Below are 19,153 nucleotides of genomic sequence, written 5' to 3' on the forward strand. Positions count from 1 at the left end.
GAAAAAGTCTAATTGCAGATTTGAAAACAACGCGAAAAGTTGATTTAGAAAAGTATATTTTGCTTCTGATTAAAGTTCCTTGTAGTCCAGTGCATTTATTTATAGTAACAGTTTTTATTGAAAAATATTGCATTAAACCCTTTAAATTTTTATACACGTAAAAGTAAAGCAAAATGTAACTTTTCTATTATTTTTATAATTTCTCTGTATAAATTACAATATTAAATTATTGAATATCAATTTCATATTAAATGTAATAATTATAATTAGTATTTATTCATATATTATATTTTAAAATCAAAAAACTATTAATCAGGATATAATTAAAGAAATAAGAGTTGATGATGCTTTTGTAATTATCCACCAATTTCTTAGAATTAAACAATATCTACAGATTTGCATCGAAGCGTTTCTTATATTAGTGATTTTAATCACTATCAGATATTATCTATACTCGTCCTATCTATGCCTCGTCCACACTGTACCTCGACTCAACTGTGATACCGTTTTTTTTATATACTTTTTTTACGTTTATCAACATTTTTATTTGTGATTTTTTCAATCATTTAATTTTATAGTTTTGTTTACGTGAGATTTATTATAATTTATGATGTAACTTGATGATGGCTTTTAGATGAAAATTATAGTTAACATTTTCTATTAATTTACTTTATAAAGTATATTGATAAAATAATTATTATATTACAATAAAAGTATAATCATTTTATTTTATAAAATTTAATAATAAATAGATTGATCTCATCATTTAGAATTTTTTTTATGTAGTTAGGCAAGCATCTTTTTAGTGGTTGTATATTTTAAGTAATTTTGTTTTGAATTTCAAAACGTAACTGAGACGTTATTGGTTTAACTCTGCTGTATATTTTAGCCGATCATTAAAATTGATTAACTTTTACTGTACTGATTTTTTTCAACGATAATTCAAATGTCATAATAGTATCTAGTTGAAGCAATCAGCGCTATAATTTTGAAAACGTCCCGTAATAAATTAAAAAGGTTCCAAAGCACTGTTTACCTAAACCTTCATCAAAATAAATCTGATACATTGTAAAATAAAAAAAAATAACTTAACGAACATTTGATTTCTAGAATTATTGGGCATTAAGTTTTTGGTAATAATTATCGAAATGAAATGTTTAATAGCAATAGAATATCTATATCATTTAAAAACAAATTATATTAAAGGGTTTTAGATATACTATATAATTAAAAAAGACGTTCCAATGAACTGTCTTTTATGAATAATCGATCTCTAAAGTCATGTAATTTATAGTGGATTTTTTTTTTATTTGTTTCAAATACTCATCAGAGCCTTTTATGACTATAATTTGAATCAATCAGATACCAATTAATAATAAACTAAGATACTATTAAATTGTATTTAAAGTTTTTTTTTGTTTTTAACACTAGTAATATTTAATAATATAGAAAACCAAGTACGAAATTGTGCTTAAAAAGAAGTTAATGTGAAAATTATTAAGAAGTCTAAAAATTCTGTAGTTTTGTAAGATTCATAAAAAAAATGTAAAGAAATTTCATATAATTCATTGCTAAAAGAATTCAGTTGTTCGTAATTTTTAATCGTAGTTTGTCTTTTGTAAAAACACTATAAATCTTCGTTTTTATATTGAGTACTTGAACAAAAAAAAGACACTACTTTGGTAAAAAAATTTACATTTTTTAATTATAAAAAAATTTAAATCACACAATTGTTATTCATAAAATAATAATAGTTCATAAAACCATTATATTGAATGAAACATTTCAAATTTAAGGACAGTTACAATTTGTTTGCAACTAATTGTGTAAGCTTAGAAGTTGATGTTCTTAATATACTTCTATTAACTCTAAATTTTATTGTATACGTCAGTTTTTTGAATTTTTTCAAAAACAAATTTACTCTCCAGTAAAAGAATACCTAGTACAAATGGTAGTCGACATAATGTAATTCATTATAAATTGATATCAAACTGTGATTAAAATACTTAAATGTAAATGTGCATTAGGAAATTCGACTATTTTCATTTTCTTTAATAACAGATGAATTAAGACACTGCATCTATAAAGGCCATAGGCGTATTAATGTTGATTTTTTTGTTGTAAGAATAAATCAAACCATTCAAGCCTTTTACATCATATTGTATAATCAATGAATTCAATATATCATGTTCTTAGGTGAATTTTTTTAAGTCTTTATACATTTTTTAACACAAAAGAGAAAAAATAATATACACATAATTTATTTACTTCGATCTTAAGTGAAATACAAAATGGATTACAAAAAATGAGAAATGATTTATATAGTCAAATATTTTTACAGTATGATAAAACTCATATATTATGGTAAATGAAAATACATCCAGTGTTTACAATTCTCGATAATGGTAAAATGTCTTTACACAAAATGGTGGATATTAAGTATAAGTAAAATAAAAATATTGTATATTATACTTCTAATAAAGTCATGGTACATCTTGGTAAAAATTCTTGTTAGGGTTTCATGTATGATGGATATTAAAATTAAAATATAGCCTTCATCTACACATAATAGAAGTTTGTATTCAAATAAATTTAATTTAATTATTGTTACTTAATAAGAAAGTATAAATTATTTATGAGAGATTGAAAGAGATATAACTATTTAGTCTTCAGTTTCTTCAGATTCTCCATTTTCTTCAGAAGATTCTTCTTTTTCTGTTTTTTTAGATGGTCTGCCTCGACCTTTTCCAGTGGATTTAACCTAAAATTAAAAAAAATAATTATTTAACATTATTAAATTACATGAAATATTCATTTTAATATTTTATAAATAGTTTTATCAAAGTTATTGATTAGCAGTCTTAAAAGTTATTTTTATGAATTTTCTAAAAGTTTTCTAATTACATTACAATTACAATTTAATTTTTACCTTAGGCTTAGCTTTTCCTGGACTCTTCTTAGGTCGGCCTCGTCCCCTTTTTGCTGTTGGTTCACCATCAACATCAGTCTTTTTGTCAGCTTTTACAACAGGATTTTTACCCGCTGGTCGGCCACGCTTTTTGGTGTCTTTGATCTCTTTGTCATTTGTCTAATAGTTCATAGTAAATTTTTAAAGCTAGTTAAAATAAAAAATACTTTCCTAGGATAAAAAAAAAAAAAAAAAACAAATGTATACTTCAGTAGGTTTTGAAGGCCTGCCTCTGCTTCTTTTTTCAGCAATAACTGCTCCGTCATCAGACATTTTTGAAAAATGAATGTGTTTCAAATAAGATTACTGAAATAAATAAATAATAAAATTTAGTATGCGAAGCTTATAAAATAAAAATTACAGGAATTGGGAGTATTATTTACAAATAGTTCTGTATAATACAAGATATTTTATGTAGATAACCTCATCCCCTTAAAATAAAAAATTGAGAAACCCATACTTGGATTTAGATATTTAAAATAATTTACTACATTTAAATTTAGGATAATATTATTTGAAATTTTATTTTTTATTCTAACCTATAAAAATTGTTTATTTTTAGAAGGGGCTACATCTAATCATTCCTCTTGTTAAAAAAGATATTTTTAAATTAAATTTTGTTAAATTTTTTNTTTTAGAAGGGGCTACATCTAATCATTCCTCTTGTTAAAAAAGATATTTTTAAATTAAATTTTGTTAAATTTTTTGGAGGTTTTACATCGAAGTATTTTATTACTCATTCATTCCAAGAATTAAACTAAGTATGATGAGTAAAAAGAAATGACAATAAGGCTAAATGTACGATGACTTACTAATCCGCCAATAAAATATAACTCAATTTTTACTTTAGTAACATCACTCAATCTAAATTCCGAAATCTGACAATCTGAACAAATTTAAAAGCGCGCGTAACTTTAGAATATCCGATAGTATTGGCCATTTTTAGCATAAAAAAAATGTTTTTTGTTTTAAATTTGTATTTTAAATAATGCTATTTCATTTTATGTTTTTTTAATTTCACATTGCTTTGATATAAAAACTAAATAAAATATCTTGTTATATATTTTTAAATTATTAATTTATTTATAAAATCAAATCAGTGTGAAATTAAAAAAATATAGAAATTTATGTTAAGTTTAATTTACGTACAATCGAAACAGAGTACTATAAAACGAAAAAATAGAAAATAATTTTTATAACACGAAACATTAAACGCATTAATAAAATAACATTATGATGATAAAATGCTATATTTTTCAATTTTAAGTCATATTTATAACTCTTTACTTTCTAAAAATAAAATTCAGCGAACTATTATATTTAAAACATTTAAAAACGAAACTACTACTAGGTAAAAGCACAATTTGAGCAGGTCTCATAAAAAATTTAAAACTAGCATAATTATTTAATTTAAAAAAAAAATTAGTTAATTTTATTATTTGTAAAAATATACAATAGAGCAGATACAGATGTTCAGTTAGTAAGGAAACAGGTAAATTGTTACAAATAATGAGTACAATAGAAATCCTTAGTGAACACTATTTATCAGAAAATATTGCTTAGGGTTATGAACAAGTCATACATAACAAAAGTAAATACTTAGACTTATTAAAAAATAAAGAACTCTGAAAGAACACATCATATTTTTTAAATGCATAATCGATCTAATTGTATCTCTTGCATCGACTGTTACACACCTTCGAAATTTTATACATAAATNGCATAATCGATCTAATTGTATCTCTTGCATCGACTGTTACACACCTTCGAAATTTTATACATAAATGTATAAAAACGGGACGTATTAAAAAATTTAATTGCAAACTACATTAGGCGTATTAACGCCAATAAAGAAATCATTATACATAACTTCAAATTAATGCTAAAATAATAAATTAGTAACATTTTTTTTAAAGATTTTCTATACCCAATCTCAGATTAAAGGCTACCAAAGCCTCTAATTTTTATTAAAGCCAAGAACTAAATAAAAAGTTATAAAGACGAATGATTTGAGAGTATCATTTAAATAATTCTTGACCAAATGCTTTACAATGTTTCACTCAAGGCTTGTTTATGTCAATCCAAAAATTTAACAGAATTTGTAAAATTTGGCAGTCACGATTTTAGTGTTATCTGTCTCTCAATTAAGTTATACAAAAAATTGAAACTATAATTAAATAATAAAAGTTGATCACTTGTGGCTAATTATTAAGTAAAATTAAAACTATATTAAATATATTATTAAATTAAAAACTAAAAAATATTAAACTAAGAAGCCACAAAAGTCAGTATATGTTTAGCGTTGATAATGCTAACATTGTTTCCGAACTATGCATCCGCAACTTTTCAGTAATTATTTGTGGCTTTTGAGTTTAATATTTTTTAGTTTTTTAATTAATAATATTTTTAATATAGATTTAATTTTACTGTAATTAAATTTAAATAATTTTTGATATAAAAAATATCTTTAATTGAAAGGGCTTCTAAAGATAAATTTGTAATTAGATAGTCATATATTGTTTATGGCTATGAAAATTATAATAATATATTTTTTTTAATAACACAAAGAAAACGTTACATGATGTTTATTTGTGACCAAGTATGATGTGGTTTGCTAAAAATTTTAATTAAATTCATTTAATATTTTCAGAAAGTTTGTAAATCGTAGGAAATAAATATAATTTATAAACTTTAATACTAAAAAAAAAAAAAATGCATAAACAGTACATCGAACAATAAACATACTATGCCCTGAGGGTGCTATATGACGCGGTGGGACCTTAACGTATTTTAGACCCTCTTATAAAGGCAACTACCTTTATGACCATACTCGAGTAGGTTCGACAAAAACTAACAACCGCCATGATGATAAATTATTTTCTTTATGTTTAATATCCTGTCAAAAACAAAATATTAGTTATGGAAAAAATTCAAGGTCACAATCTTAAAATAAAACAAAACTTGGAAAATTGTTAAAAAAAACATCTAGTATTAATTTTACTTAATACTAAACAAAATTATCATTAACTAAAGAAAAAATAATTTTTTAAGATTATTAGTTTGGTAATATAAAATTTTTTTTTTTCAATTTCTAAAAATTAGAGGTAAAAAAATCTTTCAAAAAAAAAAAATCTATTAATTTGTATTATTGTAATTTTATGTATTGAGTAACTATTATAAGTAAAGGCGGTAATGGAGGTACGTTTACATAAGTCTATAATACAAATTTTAACATTCCACCCACAAAAAATCAATACGTACACGGGAACCACCATCATCGTATACAAAATGCATATAATAGATTCCCTCCAGAAGTTTAGGGGTGCACGGCTATCAATGGTCTTTTGATGGCGGCGGCGACGGCGTCGCGTCCCAACATAGGTGACAATAACCGATCGCTAAATGACTGATAAATTAAACTCAAAAAAAATATATTTTCAGTCATAAAATACTATATAGATATTAATAAGGTAGCTATTTAATTAGAGAAAATTTACAATATTAAAGCAAGTCTTTAGATGAAATATTAAACAACCAAACCAAACATGCAGCCATTTTGTCAATATAATTAAGTATTAAAAAAAAGAACCATTCAGTAAAACATCTAGTATAATCTAGAGTACGAAATAAAAATGATCAAAATTTTTTTAATCCCGCCATAAAACGATTGATAGTAACATAATTTCAAGCGCCATAATTACTTAAAATTGCGCGCGCGCGGGACCTTACAGAAACGATTACTTGCCGGTACCATCGGTCAAACGACGAAACGCCAGCAATAGAATACTTTTTAAAGAATATTGGTGTTAGTTTGTTGATATTTTAACTAAAAATATTTTACAAATTTCTAATATAAATAAACCTCCTATCAGTTATATAAAATATAAATAAAATTAACAAACAAAAATTGATGAAAAAAAATAGTATATACCTTAGATAGGCAGCGGGGGCGGCAGTGGTAGATATCCGGAGAGAGACGACGATGATCAACGGACACACGAACAGGCCAGACGAGTAAACACAATCCGGCAAAAGGCGGTTAACAGAGTACCAGCGAACCAAAGACTGCCGCTATGCAGTGCTGCTATCCACAATGTCCCGCTTATAGGCAACACTGATTTTATAAATCAAATCTTATGAACTGTGTTTTGTTGTATGGCTTGAAGTAAACAAAAAAAAAGCTTAAATTTTCCAACTGTTTTTTTGTTTAACGGTCGTTCAAATTCCCTCTTTACAAATGTGCACATGGGTAATTCACGACCCTTTTACACATTATTATTAGCTATTGTTCGAACAGCAACTAATTTTTAACTGACATTATATAACAGTTGACCATGTATTTTAGAATAATTTTTCATTTGTGATGTATTATGAATAGGGTTCGGAAGGGTATACCTTTACAAATATTGTTTGAATTTAGGAATCGTAATAATTTCGGTTTTTGGTCATTTTTCTTGTATTTAGTAAATTAGTTCATCTCTATCGAATTTGTTTTAATTACATGATAATATAGAACTTAAAAAATTATAAGTTTGTCTATCTCAGAAAAATATTTACCGCTGACCCATATATTTATCTTTTTTTATACAAAGTGATCGGATTATCATAAATCACTATTACACTCAAATAATTAATAAATGAAAAAAAGTTATTATCAACCCGTTCCATAGTTTGATCAATTTCTAATATTTAAACTGGTAAAATATACACGTTGTCATTTATAAAATAAAGTTGATAACCATATAAGGGATAAAGGACGCGTTTAAAAAATATTTAACCACAAACAAATCGAGAATTAAATAAGTTAGTATTTAAACCACCAGAGGAATGAAAGGCTATAATTTATCTATTTTTTTCCTTAAAAGTCATCTAAATTATTATAATTGTATTTTCATTTGTTAACAAAAGTAGGTAAAATTATAAAAAATAGTATATTAATATTAAAATATCGAAGCTAAAAAAATACTTTCCTTTTGCTGATCAAAATGTTATAAGTTATAACTTACTCAAGGTGAAGTTAACCGAATTAAAGATAGTTAATTTTTTATACTTAAGAAATTTAAATAGCTTTATAGTACTTTCCAGTATCTAGTAATTAAATAATAGAAACATTCCACCTTAAAGAGTTAAAAAAATATAATTTTTAGTATAAAAAAATTATTTAAATGTTTTTGGTTGAACTCTAAATTTGTTTTATTTTATATGGTTATTAATACTCAGTTTAACATTTATGTAACAATAATATATTACGTCATTTTATAAATTATTATTGTATTCAAATATCTATAAATAAAACATTATTTAGTATAAATATTAAATAATTATTGTATAAATACTTTTTATAATAAAAAATATACTGTTTTGTAACTCTACTCCTTTTTATATCGCACGGGAGGCAATTAAACAAACACTTATGGGTTCATCTTAAATGTTTGTTGACGAATTCAGGAGTCCTTCATTCATAGACGCAACTAGATTAACATTTATAGAAGTACTTAAAAAATATGATTCATAGATACACATGAGCTTTGCCCCCACACTCCCCACGTAAGTATCGCTGACATAAGTATGTTCAATGAAACAAAAATTACAATTATTATTAAAATGCAAAGCAATCATTATCGTCATTTACATATGTATAGAAATACATTTAAATGTCTATGAATATTCAACAAAATAAAAATTTTTTTTTTTATATTATTCTAAAATTATAATATTGACAATAAAATTAAAAATATTACAACATAAATTATACAAACAATCGTTCGACCAAACCAAGAAATGTGTTTTATAATTATTTTGGAGTGCTAAAATTCCCTTGCACTTTCCTAGTTATGCCTATGTTTCACAGATATTCTTGATACTAAGAAATAGTTAATTCAATTAGAAATTATTTGTTATGAATAAACATTTTGAATCATTTAGAGTTTATTATTTTTTTTTAATAATTGTATATGTAACATTACAAAATTAAAATTAAATACCACAATATTTTTTAAGTATTTTTATTTAACAAATATAATATTAGAATAAACATTTATATTTTTTAAGTATTTTTATTTAACAAATATAATACTAGAATAAACATTTATATTGTTAAATTTTTATTTTTTATTATAATTTATTGTATAGAGTGTTTAGTAAGTAAGGAAACGGGGTTCTATTGTTCTCATTTTTGTAACAATTGACTTATTTCCTTACTTACCGAACACTCTGTATATTATTAATTTATATCTATTGTAATAATATACTTTTTTTTTAAAAAGTTTCTTGTTTTTTTTTCTTTTTGTATTCTTATACTATAAAAAACCAAATGAACAAAAACTATGACTTTTATTCGTATAAATTTATCGATTAGGATAAAAATATCGATTATATCAATTAAATTAATTATCGTGAAGGGTTGTATCATCCACGTGAAAATAGTTTTTACAACAAGCAATTAAATATTTACATGTTCATTAATTATACTTAGGATTATTGCTAAATAAGTTAAATTTTGGTTCTTGGATACGAAGCCTCCGTGGCGCAATTGGCTAGCGCGTTCGGCTGTTAACCGAAAGGTTGGTGGTTCGAGCCCACCCGGGGGCGTAAACTTTTTGCAATTTTAACTCGATCTTCTTCTTATATATCAGAAAGCAATGGTTTTCCAATATGGAATATTATGATTTTTAATTACTAACCTATTTACATTGCAATTTTTATAAATGAATTCTATGAAATTTAGTCAAATTTTTTAGTGATAAAAAAAGTTTCTTAAGATAACCATTTCAACACAATATTTTCCTTAGTGCATAGATACTTCTAGAGAATAAATCATTGTTTTGAATTGTTAGAACTTATATAACAAAACCTCATTAAGTTACAATTCATAATAAATTTTCTTCATTTATATTTATATGCGCGATAAACTAAAAAAGTAAAAATACCAATCTTTCATTTATAGGGGTTAGACTCGTACGTGAGGATAAATGTGTAATATAATGCCCATTTGTAAACATTAACATGTTGATAACATGATATTTTCAAATAACTTAAATCATTATATAATAAAATGTGAATAGAGTAAATATTTTTTTGTTTAAATAATAATGCATTAATTGTTATATAATTATATTATATATACATTATTAGGAAAAAAAGTAATTTAAATTACTTGTTACTGTAATGACATGACATAATCTAATTAAAGTTACTAATGCGTTACTGGAATGTAACAATACCTTCAAAGAAAAAAAAATAATTAAAAAATAATAATTCATGCTTATAATACCCATTATAGTACATAAACTGTTCTAATTCATTATTTTAATCATACACATTTTTATACCTAAGAGATGACCTAAAACACGGACCGTCCGCTACTGACGAGACCAAATAATTACGGGAGCCGCATACTATATACAGAGTGGCCCACCACTAACTGACAACTTAAATAACTTTTGATCCAGTTAATATTTTTAGCTGATTTTTTTTTTAAATAATAGTTATACGTTAGGTCTATAGCTATATCTCAATAATTAATTTTTTTACATTTTATTAAAAATATTAATTATTTTTAAATTTTAAATAAAATGTAAAAAAAAAAATCTAAAATAGCTATTTTGTAGAGTAGAATTTAAGAAAAATTTTAGTAAAAAAATATCTTATTAATATTCAGTAGTAAATATTCTGTAGCGTTTTGAAGTTTGTGAAAATTTGAATTTTCATGTACTATTTTACGGTATTAAACATTGAAATACGTATTGAGAAAAGGACAGAAGAAAACGCTATCTTTTCATGATTACTGTGTATACATATGATGATAGTGTGTATACATTACAAACTTGGCATAAATACCATGATAAGAAATTAGATAAGGCAATTATTACTTATCACTCTCATTCAAAAGTATATTGAAAAGATAGCGTTTTCTTCTGTCCTTTTCTCAATACGTATTTCAATGTTTAATACCGTAAAATAGTACATGAAAATTCAAATTTTCACAAACTTCAAAACGCTACAGAATATTTACTACTGAATATTAATAAGATATTTTTTTACTAAAATTTTTCTTAAATTCTACTCTACAAAATAGCTATCTTAGATTTTTTTTTTACTTATTATTTAAAATTTAAAAATAATTAATATTTTTAATAAAATGTAAAAAAATTAATTATTGAGATATAGCTATAGACCTAACGTATAACTATTATTTAAAAAAAAAATCAGCTAAAAATATTAACTGGATCAAAAGTTATTTAAGTTGTCAGTTAGTGGTGGGCCAACCTGTGTATAGTAACTTCCAACGTATATAATATTGCCTATCTGTTACGCCTTGTCGTCCGACTTGCACTAAATTCCAATTTGGAACTACCGGTATAAAGTTAAGATGTCTGAGCACCGACCGCTTTTTAGTCAAAAACAATCCGTTTTTGATCCATCAGTACGACGAAACTATTGATGCGATAAGAATTCTGAAGACATATCTGAATTCAGCATCATGTCACTTAGGTATCGGTCAGGCCATATTTTTGAAATTTTGATGATTTTAATCCTTTAGTACAGTTTACAATTTCGAAAAATTTTAAAATTTTCAAAATAAATTTTTACGTTGAAGGAATCACATTTTCAAAAAAGTGCCCTGACCGATACCTAAGTGACATGATACTGAATTCAAATTTGTTTTCAGAATTCTTATCGCATCAGTAGTTTTGTCGTACTGATGGAACAAAAACGGGTTGTTTTGTACGCTCCAACTAATGGTTTTCAAACAGTAGCTGATATATGTGACATGCTCGTGCGCGTATGTGCGTTATCCGCAACAGCTATTTTATTGCTCATAGAGTTGCATAGGATAATACCGACTGCCTAAAAATAGTTACAAATGCATACTTGATATTATACTTGTGTACAGAGACGTATTTAGAAATTTGGCGTCCAGGTGCTAATTTTTTTTCCGCCCCCCACACAAATTTTTTTTGACTTTTTTCCCCTAACAAGCGTATACTTAACATACTACAGGACATTTAAATAACAATTACACATAAAAGGACTTGCTTCCACTAGAAGTTAAACAAAAGTTAGTAAAAAAAGAAAGCAGAGTTTAAAATTTAAAAATTATGTCATCTTTATTTATTAGTCACAAATAAAAAATGGTTTATTAACTTTCCACTAATTATAAAACAAATATTTACAATTCACATTATTTTTTGACGAGCTTTAGAGGAATTATACTAATCAATTATATCATCATACTCTAAACTTTTTGTGACGTCTGATTCAATATTTAATATAGTTATACTGTTCAGTCGTTCATCTGTCATTCTCGACCGTAAGTAATTTTTTTTTAAAGTACTAAATGATCGCTCTGAAGATCAGTTTGATACAGGACAACAGAGATACATTCTTGGAGTAACATTTACATAAGAGTATATGTCTTCAAATCCTTCATTTTTAAGTCTTAGACACATCTCTATAATGGATTTTGGTAATTGTTCTTTAGGTAAAGTAAGTAAATGGCTACGAAAGTAGATACATTCGTTTGGAAATGATAAATCCAGATCCATCGAATAGTGTTGTCTTAACCGTTCAGCTTTTTTTCAAACTTCACTAATGCTTAATTTGGTTATATTTAAAAGGAATGAAAAACTTTTATTTAGCAGGTCATATGCAATTTTTCTTTTTCTCAACTCGATTAGTAAGGAGTCCATGATTACAATAAAAGTGTTAATTTTAAATGATTCTTTAGAATTAAAATCAACTTTTTCAATTTTTAGTTTTTTATTTTTTCTCTTAGTTTTGTATTCATTGATTCCAGATCTTGTTTTTCCAATTTCTTCATAATGATCAAAACAGTCTCTTATATCATGGATATATTGTATAATAGAGTTATACATTGATACAACAGTTTCTAAATCAATTGTAACTTTTTGAAGGATTTTATAAAATTTATTAAATTGTTGTAACTGTTATTAAAATTCCAATTTCTAAGCTATTTAATGTTTTTAAAATCTCTCTTGCTTCACACTATTTTTTTGTTTTTTCGTATGGATCTTCAATAATTTGTTTTAATGCTTTAATGATTTCTTCCTAATTTTGTGATATACTCAAACATGCATCATGTCGAGCCGACCACCGAGTATCAGAAAGTTTTTTTTTGATACGTTCCCAGATTCTTTTAAAAATGTAGTTAAGATATATCATCTATGGGTAGAAATTGAGAAAAAAACATATATATTTTCAATTAAAATAAAAAAGATATTTGCCCAAGTAGACTTGCTGCCCATTCGCCAACCAAATTCAACGAGTGGGCTGAACAAGGAACGTAAACTGCATATGTGCATGTTTTTTTAATTTGAGGGCTGTATCTGTCACTTTTATTAATAAAACCAAAGTCCAATCTCAGAATATTATTGATAAAAAAAATTAACCAATTTATATTATTGGTTATTAACCAAAAAAAATTCCGCCCGGGAGGATCGCGCCCCTCTACCCCCCCCCCTAAATACGTCACTGCCTGTGTATATGATATTTGATTATTTGCTTTTATATTGTTTGTAAAGCTATCATTGCATAGTAAGAAACAAATTTTGTTGTTGTATTCCTATATAAGTGTCGCCAAAAAAATGGGGTCATAAAAAAATATCACTATCAAAAAAAAAAAAAAAAAATAGAAGTTATATATTAACATTATATAAGTGGCGTCAAAAAAAAAAAAATCAGGTGAGGTACGTATATATAATAATAATTTTCATACACTTACTTAGTTTCGATAGAAAACTGAGAAGGTATTAATTTTACTATGATGTGTTTTTTGCTTGTGTCTATCCATATCTGTACCTACTGGACTGTTATTGTTCAACGATATGCCAAAAGATCAAAAAATATATCTTGTTGATGTATTTAGCATTATATTTTAATAATTTCCCTTAAAATCTGACACAATAACATTTTTTTCTCAGTCGCACATTATGTTATCAAACTAAATCTAACACTAAGTAACTGATGTTATGAGCTTTTTATTTCACCACATTTAAAATGTACACATACATAAATTGCATGATCATCAAATATATAAATCTCTTACATTAATTATAAAATTAACTTTAAACTACATGCAATAAAAAAAAGTAAATAATTTTTTTAAGAAAACTGGTCAGAATTGAGTGATGATGAGATATAACCTATATTTAATATAATACGAAGTGCCTAGAATTTATGAAGTATAAGTGACATAAAAAAAATGATTTAGGTGCACCATCAGACTGAAAATTAATAGTTCTTATTAGTAGAAAAAATTTGTAAATAAAAAACACATAATTGTAAAATCAAGATACCACTTCAGCTACACATGAAAATAAAAAAAAACCCAGCACAGTGGGGTCGCGGCATAGTGGGGAAGTTGCATAGTTGGGTCCAGTATAGATTTAATCTGACAGTGATTAAAATCACTATCATAAGAAACGCTTCGATGCAAATCAGTAGATAGTGTTTAATTCTAAGAAATTGGTGGATAATTACAAAAGCTACATTATCTGCTAGTTTCTTATTAATACCCTGATTAAGATAAAGTATGTCGAATGAAAAAGGGATTATTAAAAAATATTATTTCTCATAAAAAAATTGTGTTGATTCGTACACTTTTCAATGAGTTATAGCATTATAAAGTTAAAAATGTAACCAACCCAACCCAACATCAACTCCTATTTCCTTAATTATATCCAGATTAGTAATTATTTTAATTATATATTATATAATTTTTATAATTAATTATTTTCAAATTATTATTGATTTTTAATATGTTAAAAGTAATCATTTTGAACCTACTTCTTTTTGTTCTTTAAAGTGAAAGTTTTAATAAAAAAAAAATGAATTTATTACCATAACTTTTAACTCAACTTGCAAGTTTGAAATAAATATTATTAAATAGAAAAAAATGAAATTGGTAGATTATTTCAAAAACAACAATAACACTTATTCCCTTAATTTTACCCCGATTTATAACTATAATATATGAATACATAATAATTACAGTAATTAAATTGAGTATGAAAGTGGTATTCAATAATATAATATTGTAATTTTTACGGAGATATTATAAAAATAAAAAGGAGTTGTATATTCATATACTTTTAATGCGTATACAAATTTAAAGGAATTTATGCAATACTTTTTAATAAAAAAATTTTGTTACTTATGAATAAATACACTAAACAAAAGGAACTTTCATCAGAAAAAAAATATACTTTTCTAAATAAACTTTTCGTGATGTTTTCAAATGTGCAATTAAACTTTTTCTATTACTTCTAAGTTTTAATATTATTACTTATTATTAAAAAATAAGTATTTACATATAAAAAAAAATAATTAAGAACAAAAAAAATTGTATTAAATTAATACTGATTTTGATTTTTAATATGTTAAAGGTAATCATTTTGAACCTATTTTTTATTGTCTTTTAAAGTGAAAGTTTTAATGAAAAATACCTTCTCAGCTTCGCATCGAAGCTAAAAAATGAATTTGTTACCATAACTTATAGTTCAACTTGCAAGTTTGAAATTGACATTATTAAATTGAAAAAAATGAAATTTTTAAGATTAATATGCAATCTGGAAATTTTATAATTACTAATTACAGTACATTTGTCAGAAAAATTCGATTTTTTTACATTTTTATCGTAATAGATAACTGAAATAGAAAGAATAGTAATCATATCCTAATAACTTTTGGTGTTTAAAAAAATTCTGCAATTGAAATATTCAGAACTTAATTAATTTTAATAATTTACTTTAATTAAATGAACCAATCAAACCAAAGTAGTTAAAAAGATTTACTCAATTGAGCATATTATCAAAAATATAATTATAATTGTAAAACTCCATCGTTAACTTCAGGTGAAACTAAAAATCATTTTTTTTTTAAATTTATGATTTATATAGCAAAATATTACTAAAAAATTTGGCATATTATAGACTGGTAGTAGCACACAGAAATAGAGTTAAAAAATTAATAAATTATAAAGTAAAATTATTTACTTTTGTAGTTGAATACTTTTATCATATCAAATTTAATTCGACAATAAATAATTTAAGAATATTAAAAATTAATGATTTTAATTGTTTGTATGGACAAATCTAGTTAAGCTACTTTTTATTTGAATAAGGAATATTTTTTTGATTTTTAAGAGTAATAACTTAAACTAATCATTAACTTAAATATCATAAACTTAAATGAATCATTTGACGTATCGTTGAAAAAAGTAGGTCTAGTGAGGGTTGGCAAAATAAATCGTAGCCAGAAAAAGAACCACATAGTAAAATAATATTAACATGAATATCAATTTCTTCTCACGAGGGGAGACTATAGTGATAAGATCCTTTATATTTATTGAAATTATTGAATCTAAATGAGATAAATATCAAATGATTTGAAAATTCTATTCTAACTCAAAAAAAAAATGCAAAATTTTAGAAGCCACAAACGGATTTGAACCTCGTACCCTAGGCGTTAAAGATCAAGGTGTTACCCATTCGGCAACTATTCGTTGATTTTTGTTGCATGATAAAATTGGCTATTTAAGCTAACTCAAATTTAAAAATTACTTTTTCGACTTTAAAAAAGTAAAAAATGTTAATAAGTATAATATCATATGTCTTATGAACTTTATTCTATGTCAATGAAATTATATAATATTCATGAAAGTCAGTTTATTCCCCTAATAAAATATTTTAAAATAAAATAAAATACAAAACCTAGAATTTTAATAAAAAATAGCATATTTTTAAATACGGTAGCCTTTTGCGCATAGAAGATAGGTCGTCGGGACAAATTTTTTTTTTTCATTTAGTAGTACATAAAATAAGCTTTAATTTGATATATGTTTAAAGGACGCAGTATTTCCGGAACATTTTCAAAAATTAAGTTGAAAAAGTTAGTTTTTGTAAAAAAGTTGCTATTTTAAATCCCCCCTGTGAGCAGAATAAGTGTTAGATTTTCAAAAAAAAATGATATCAAATGAAAGAAAATTACCTAAGGTTTCAATATAAAGAAATATTATTTTGATTAGTTAATATTTGAAAAAGTTATGGCAGTTTTAAGTACAAAAAACATCGTTATAAAAGGTGATTTTTATCGCAAATATTACATTTTTTTTATAATTTCGACAGCCATTTGCACATAGAAGATAAGGTGTCGGGACAAATTTTTTTTTTTCATTTTATAGTACATAAAAAAAGCTTTAATTTGATATATGTTTAAAGGACGCAGTATTTCCGGAACATTTTCAAAAGTTCAGTTGAAAAAGTTCTATTTTTTATACAATGTTTCAAAGTTTGAACCCCCCCTATATAAGGGGAAATTGTCTAATTTTAATAAAAAGTATGTCAAATGGAAGATGTACTTATAATGTATTTAGAAAAAAAAAAATTGTGCTGATACATGCATTTTTCGAAAAGTTATAGCATTTTTAAGTTGAAAATTAAAAATTGAAAATCGAAAATTTTAACACAAAAATAGTGTTTTTTTAACTACGGCAACCGTTTACATGCAGAAGATAAAGTGTCGGGACAAATTTTTTTTTTTCATTTTATAGTACATAAAATAAGCTTTAATTTGATATATGTTTAAAGGACGCAGTATTTCCGGAACATTTTCAAAAATTAAGTTGAAAAAGTTAGTTTTTGTAAAAAAGTTGCAATTTTAAATCCCCCCCCATGAGCAGGTTAAGTGTTAAATTTTCAAAAAAATTATATCAAATGAAAGGAAAATATCTAAGGTTTTAGTTTAAAAAAAAATTATGTTGATTTGTTGATTTTTGAAAAAGTTATGGAAGTTTTAAGAAAAAAAAGTGAAAAAAATGACAAAATTTGTCGATTTTTAAATTTGTAATTTTTTTGGATATTTCCCCCATTTGCGGGGAACGAGGGAAAATTTTTAAATTTTTAAGGGTAATGTCTTCAACTAGATACAATTTGTGATCTTTTGACGTATTGTTAAAAGAAATCGGTCCAGTGAGAGCTGAGAAAAAGTAGTGACAGACACAAAAAAAAAAAAAATAAAAAAATAAACACATCATGGTAAAATTAATACCTTCTCAGCTTCGCATCGAAGCTAAAATAAATACAATATATATTATTTTGATAGAATGTTTCCAATTCTCAAACTAACATTTGCTTGTAAATGTAAAATAATGACTAGAATAGCCATTATTTTTATTCATTGTTAAGTTACCATTGTTATCTGTCTCACACACCCTCTTGTTTCCTGTAAACAACCTCTCCGGCTTCAAGTAAGGTCGTGTGTGAGCAGACGATCCTAGTCAAATATACAGTCCACTCATTCCCTAAAAGAGTTTACAGGTGCCAGGGTAAGCGGCATAGTATTTGCAACCCCCGCCCTAACAATATTAAAAAAATAAAATCATACCAAGCAAAACTATAGAACTAAAAACCTGAGCAAAAAAATTGTATGATATGATATTTGTTCAAACTTTTATTTAAAACTTTATTTTAACATAGTACCTGTTTTAGCATATTAAACTAGAGTATTACGTTAGAGAGTGTAAATTTCGTAAGTCGAGTGGAAAGAAGAAAGTCGTCACAACAGCCAGGCTGACGAGCCACATTAAATATTTCACATTAAATAAAGTTCGTAGTTTAAAAACTATTCTCTTGCGGACTATTTATAAACTATATACTTTTTATTTTATGTATTAATGTTATCAGAGCTGTGAATTATTTACATTTTGACATTTTGTTCGAACACACCATCAGTCAGTACAAATCTCTATTGATTTGAAAACTGAGTAGTTTTCCCGATGTTTTAGTTTTAGGGGTGATAACAGAGGTTAAATTCGCTAGAGGTCGAGAATAAAAAACCGCTTTAATAAAAAAACTGCGTCTGTGCCTAGTATTCACACGTGAACGGTTTTATGCTTTTATTTATTTTTGGTGCCAAATTTAATATGTCTTGAGTGATAGTACTGTGAGGATTAATTTTAATCCAATTTTATGATATTCGTAAAACATGACAGTCATGAATTACAACGATACCGGACTAGTCGTTATTATATATCTTTTAAATAACATAATTAATATTGAAAAAAATTTAATTTCACAAATTTGGGAGATAAAGTTTTAAGTCTTGGTTATTATTTATAAATAAATTTAATGAGGTATTATTCTAAAATAAATTAAATATTCTAAA

The 19,153-nt window shown here is 25.1% G+C and overlaps 1 protein-coding gene, 1 non-coding gene and 1 pseudogene across 2 annotated transcripts; 1 reads left to right on the forward strand and 2 right to left on the reverse strand.

Annotated features, from left to right (window-relative positions):
* Nucleotides 1-1,943: 1,943 nt before the first annotated feature.
* Nucleotides 1,944-7,058, reverse strand: LOC126905223 (high mobility group protein I). The gene is made up of 4 exons (XM_050684743.1): nt 6,900-7,058; nt 3,176-3,274; nt 2,930-3,088; nt 1,944-2,761 (listed from the first exon to the last, which is right to left on the reverse strand). The coding sequence occupies exons 2-4, from the start codon at nt 3,239-3,241 to the stop codon at nt 2,663-2,665; spliced, it is 324 nt and encodes a 107-aa protein (XP_050540700.1). The 5' UTR covers nt 3,242-3,274; nt 6,900-7,058; the 3' UTR covers nt 1,944-2,662.
* Nucleotides 7,059-9,485: 2,427 nt separating this feature from the next.
* Trnan-guu (transfer RNA asparagine (anticodon GUU)) lies at nt 9,486-9,559 on the forward strand. The gene has a single exon. It is a non-coding gene; the product is annotated as a tRNA-Asn (tRNA).
* A 2,588-nt stretch (nt 9,560-12,147) lies between these two features.
* Nucleotides 12,148-12,807, reverse strand: LOC126905222 (uncharacterized; annotated as a pseudogene).
* Nucleotides 12,808-19,153: the final 6,346 nt, after the last annotated feature.

The sequence above is a fragment of the Daktulosphaira vitifoliae genome, unplaced genomic scaffold (genome assembly GCF_025091365.1).
Source record: "Daktulosphaira vitifoliae isolate Bord-2020 unplaced genomic scaffold, ASM2509136v1 Scaffold_4, whole genome shotgun sequence".
Classification (NCBI taxonomy): Eukaryota; Metazoa; Arthropoda; class Insecta; order Hemiptera; family Phylloxeridae; genus Daktulosphaira; species Daktulosphaira vitifoliae.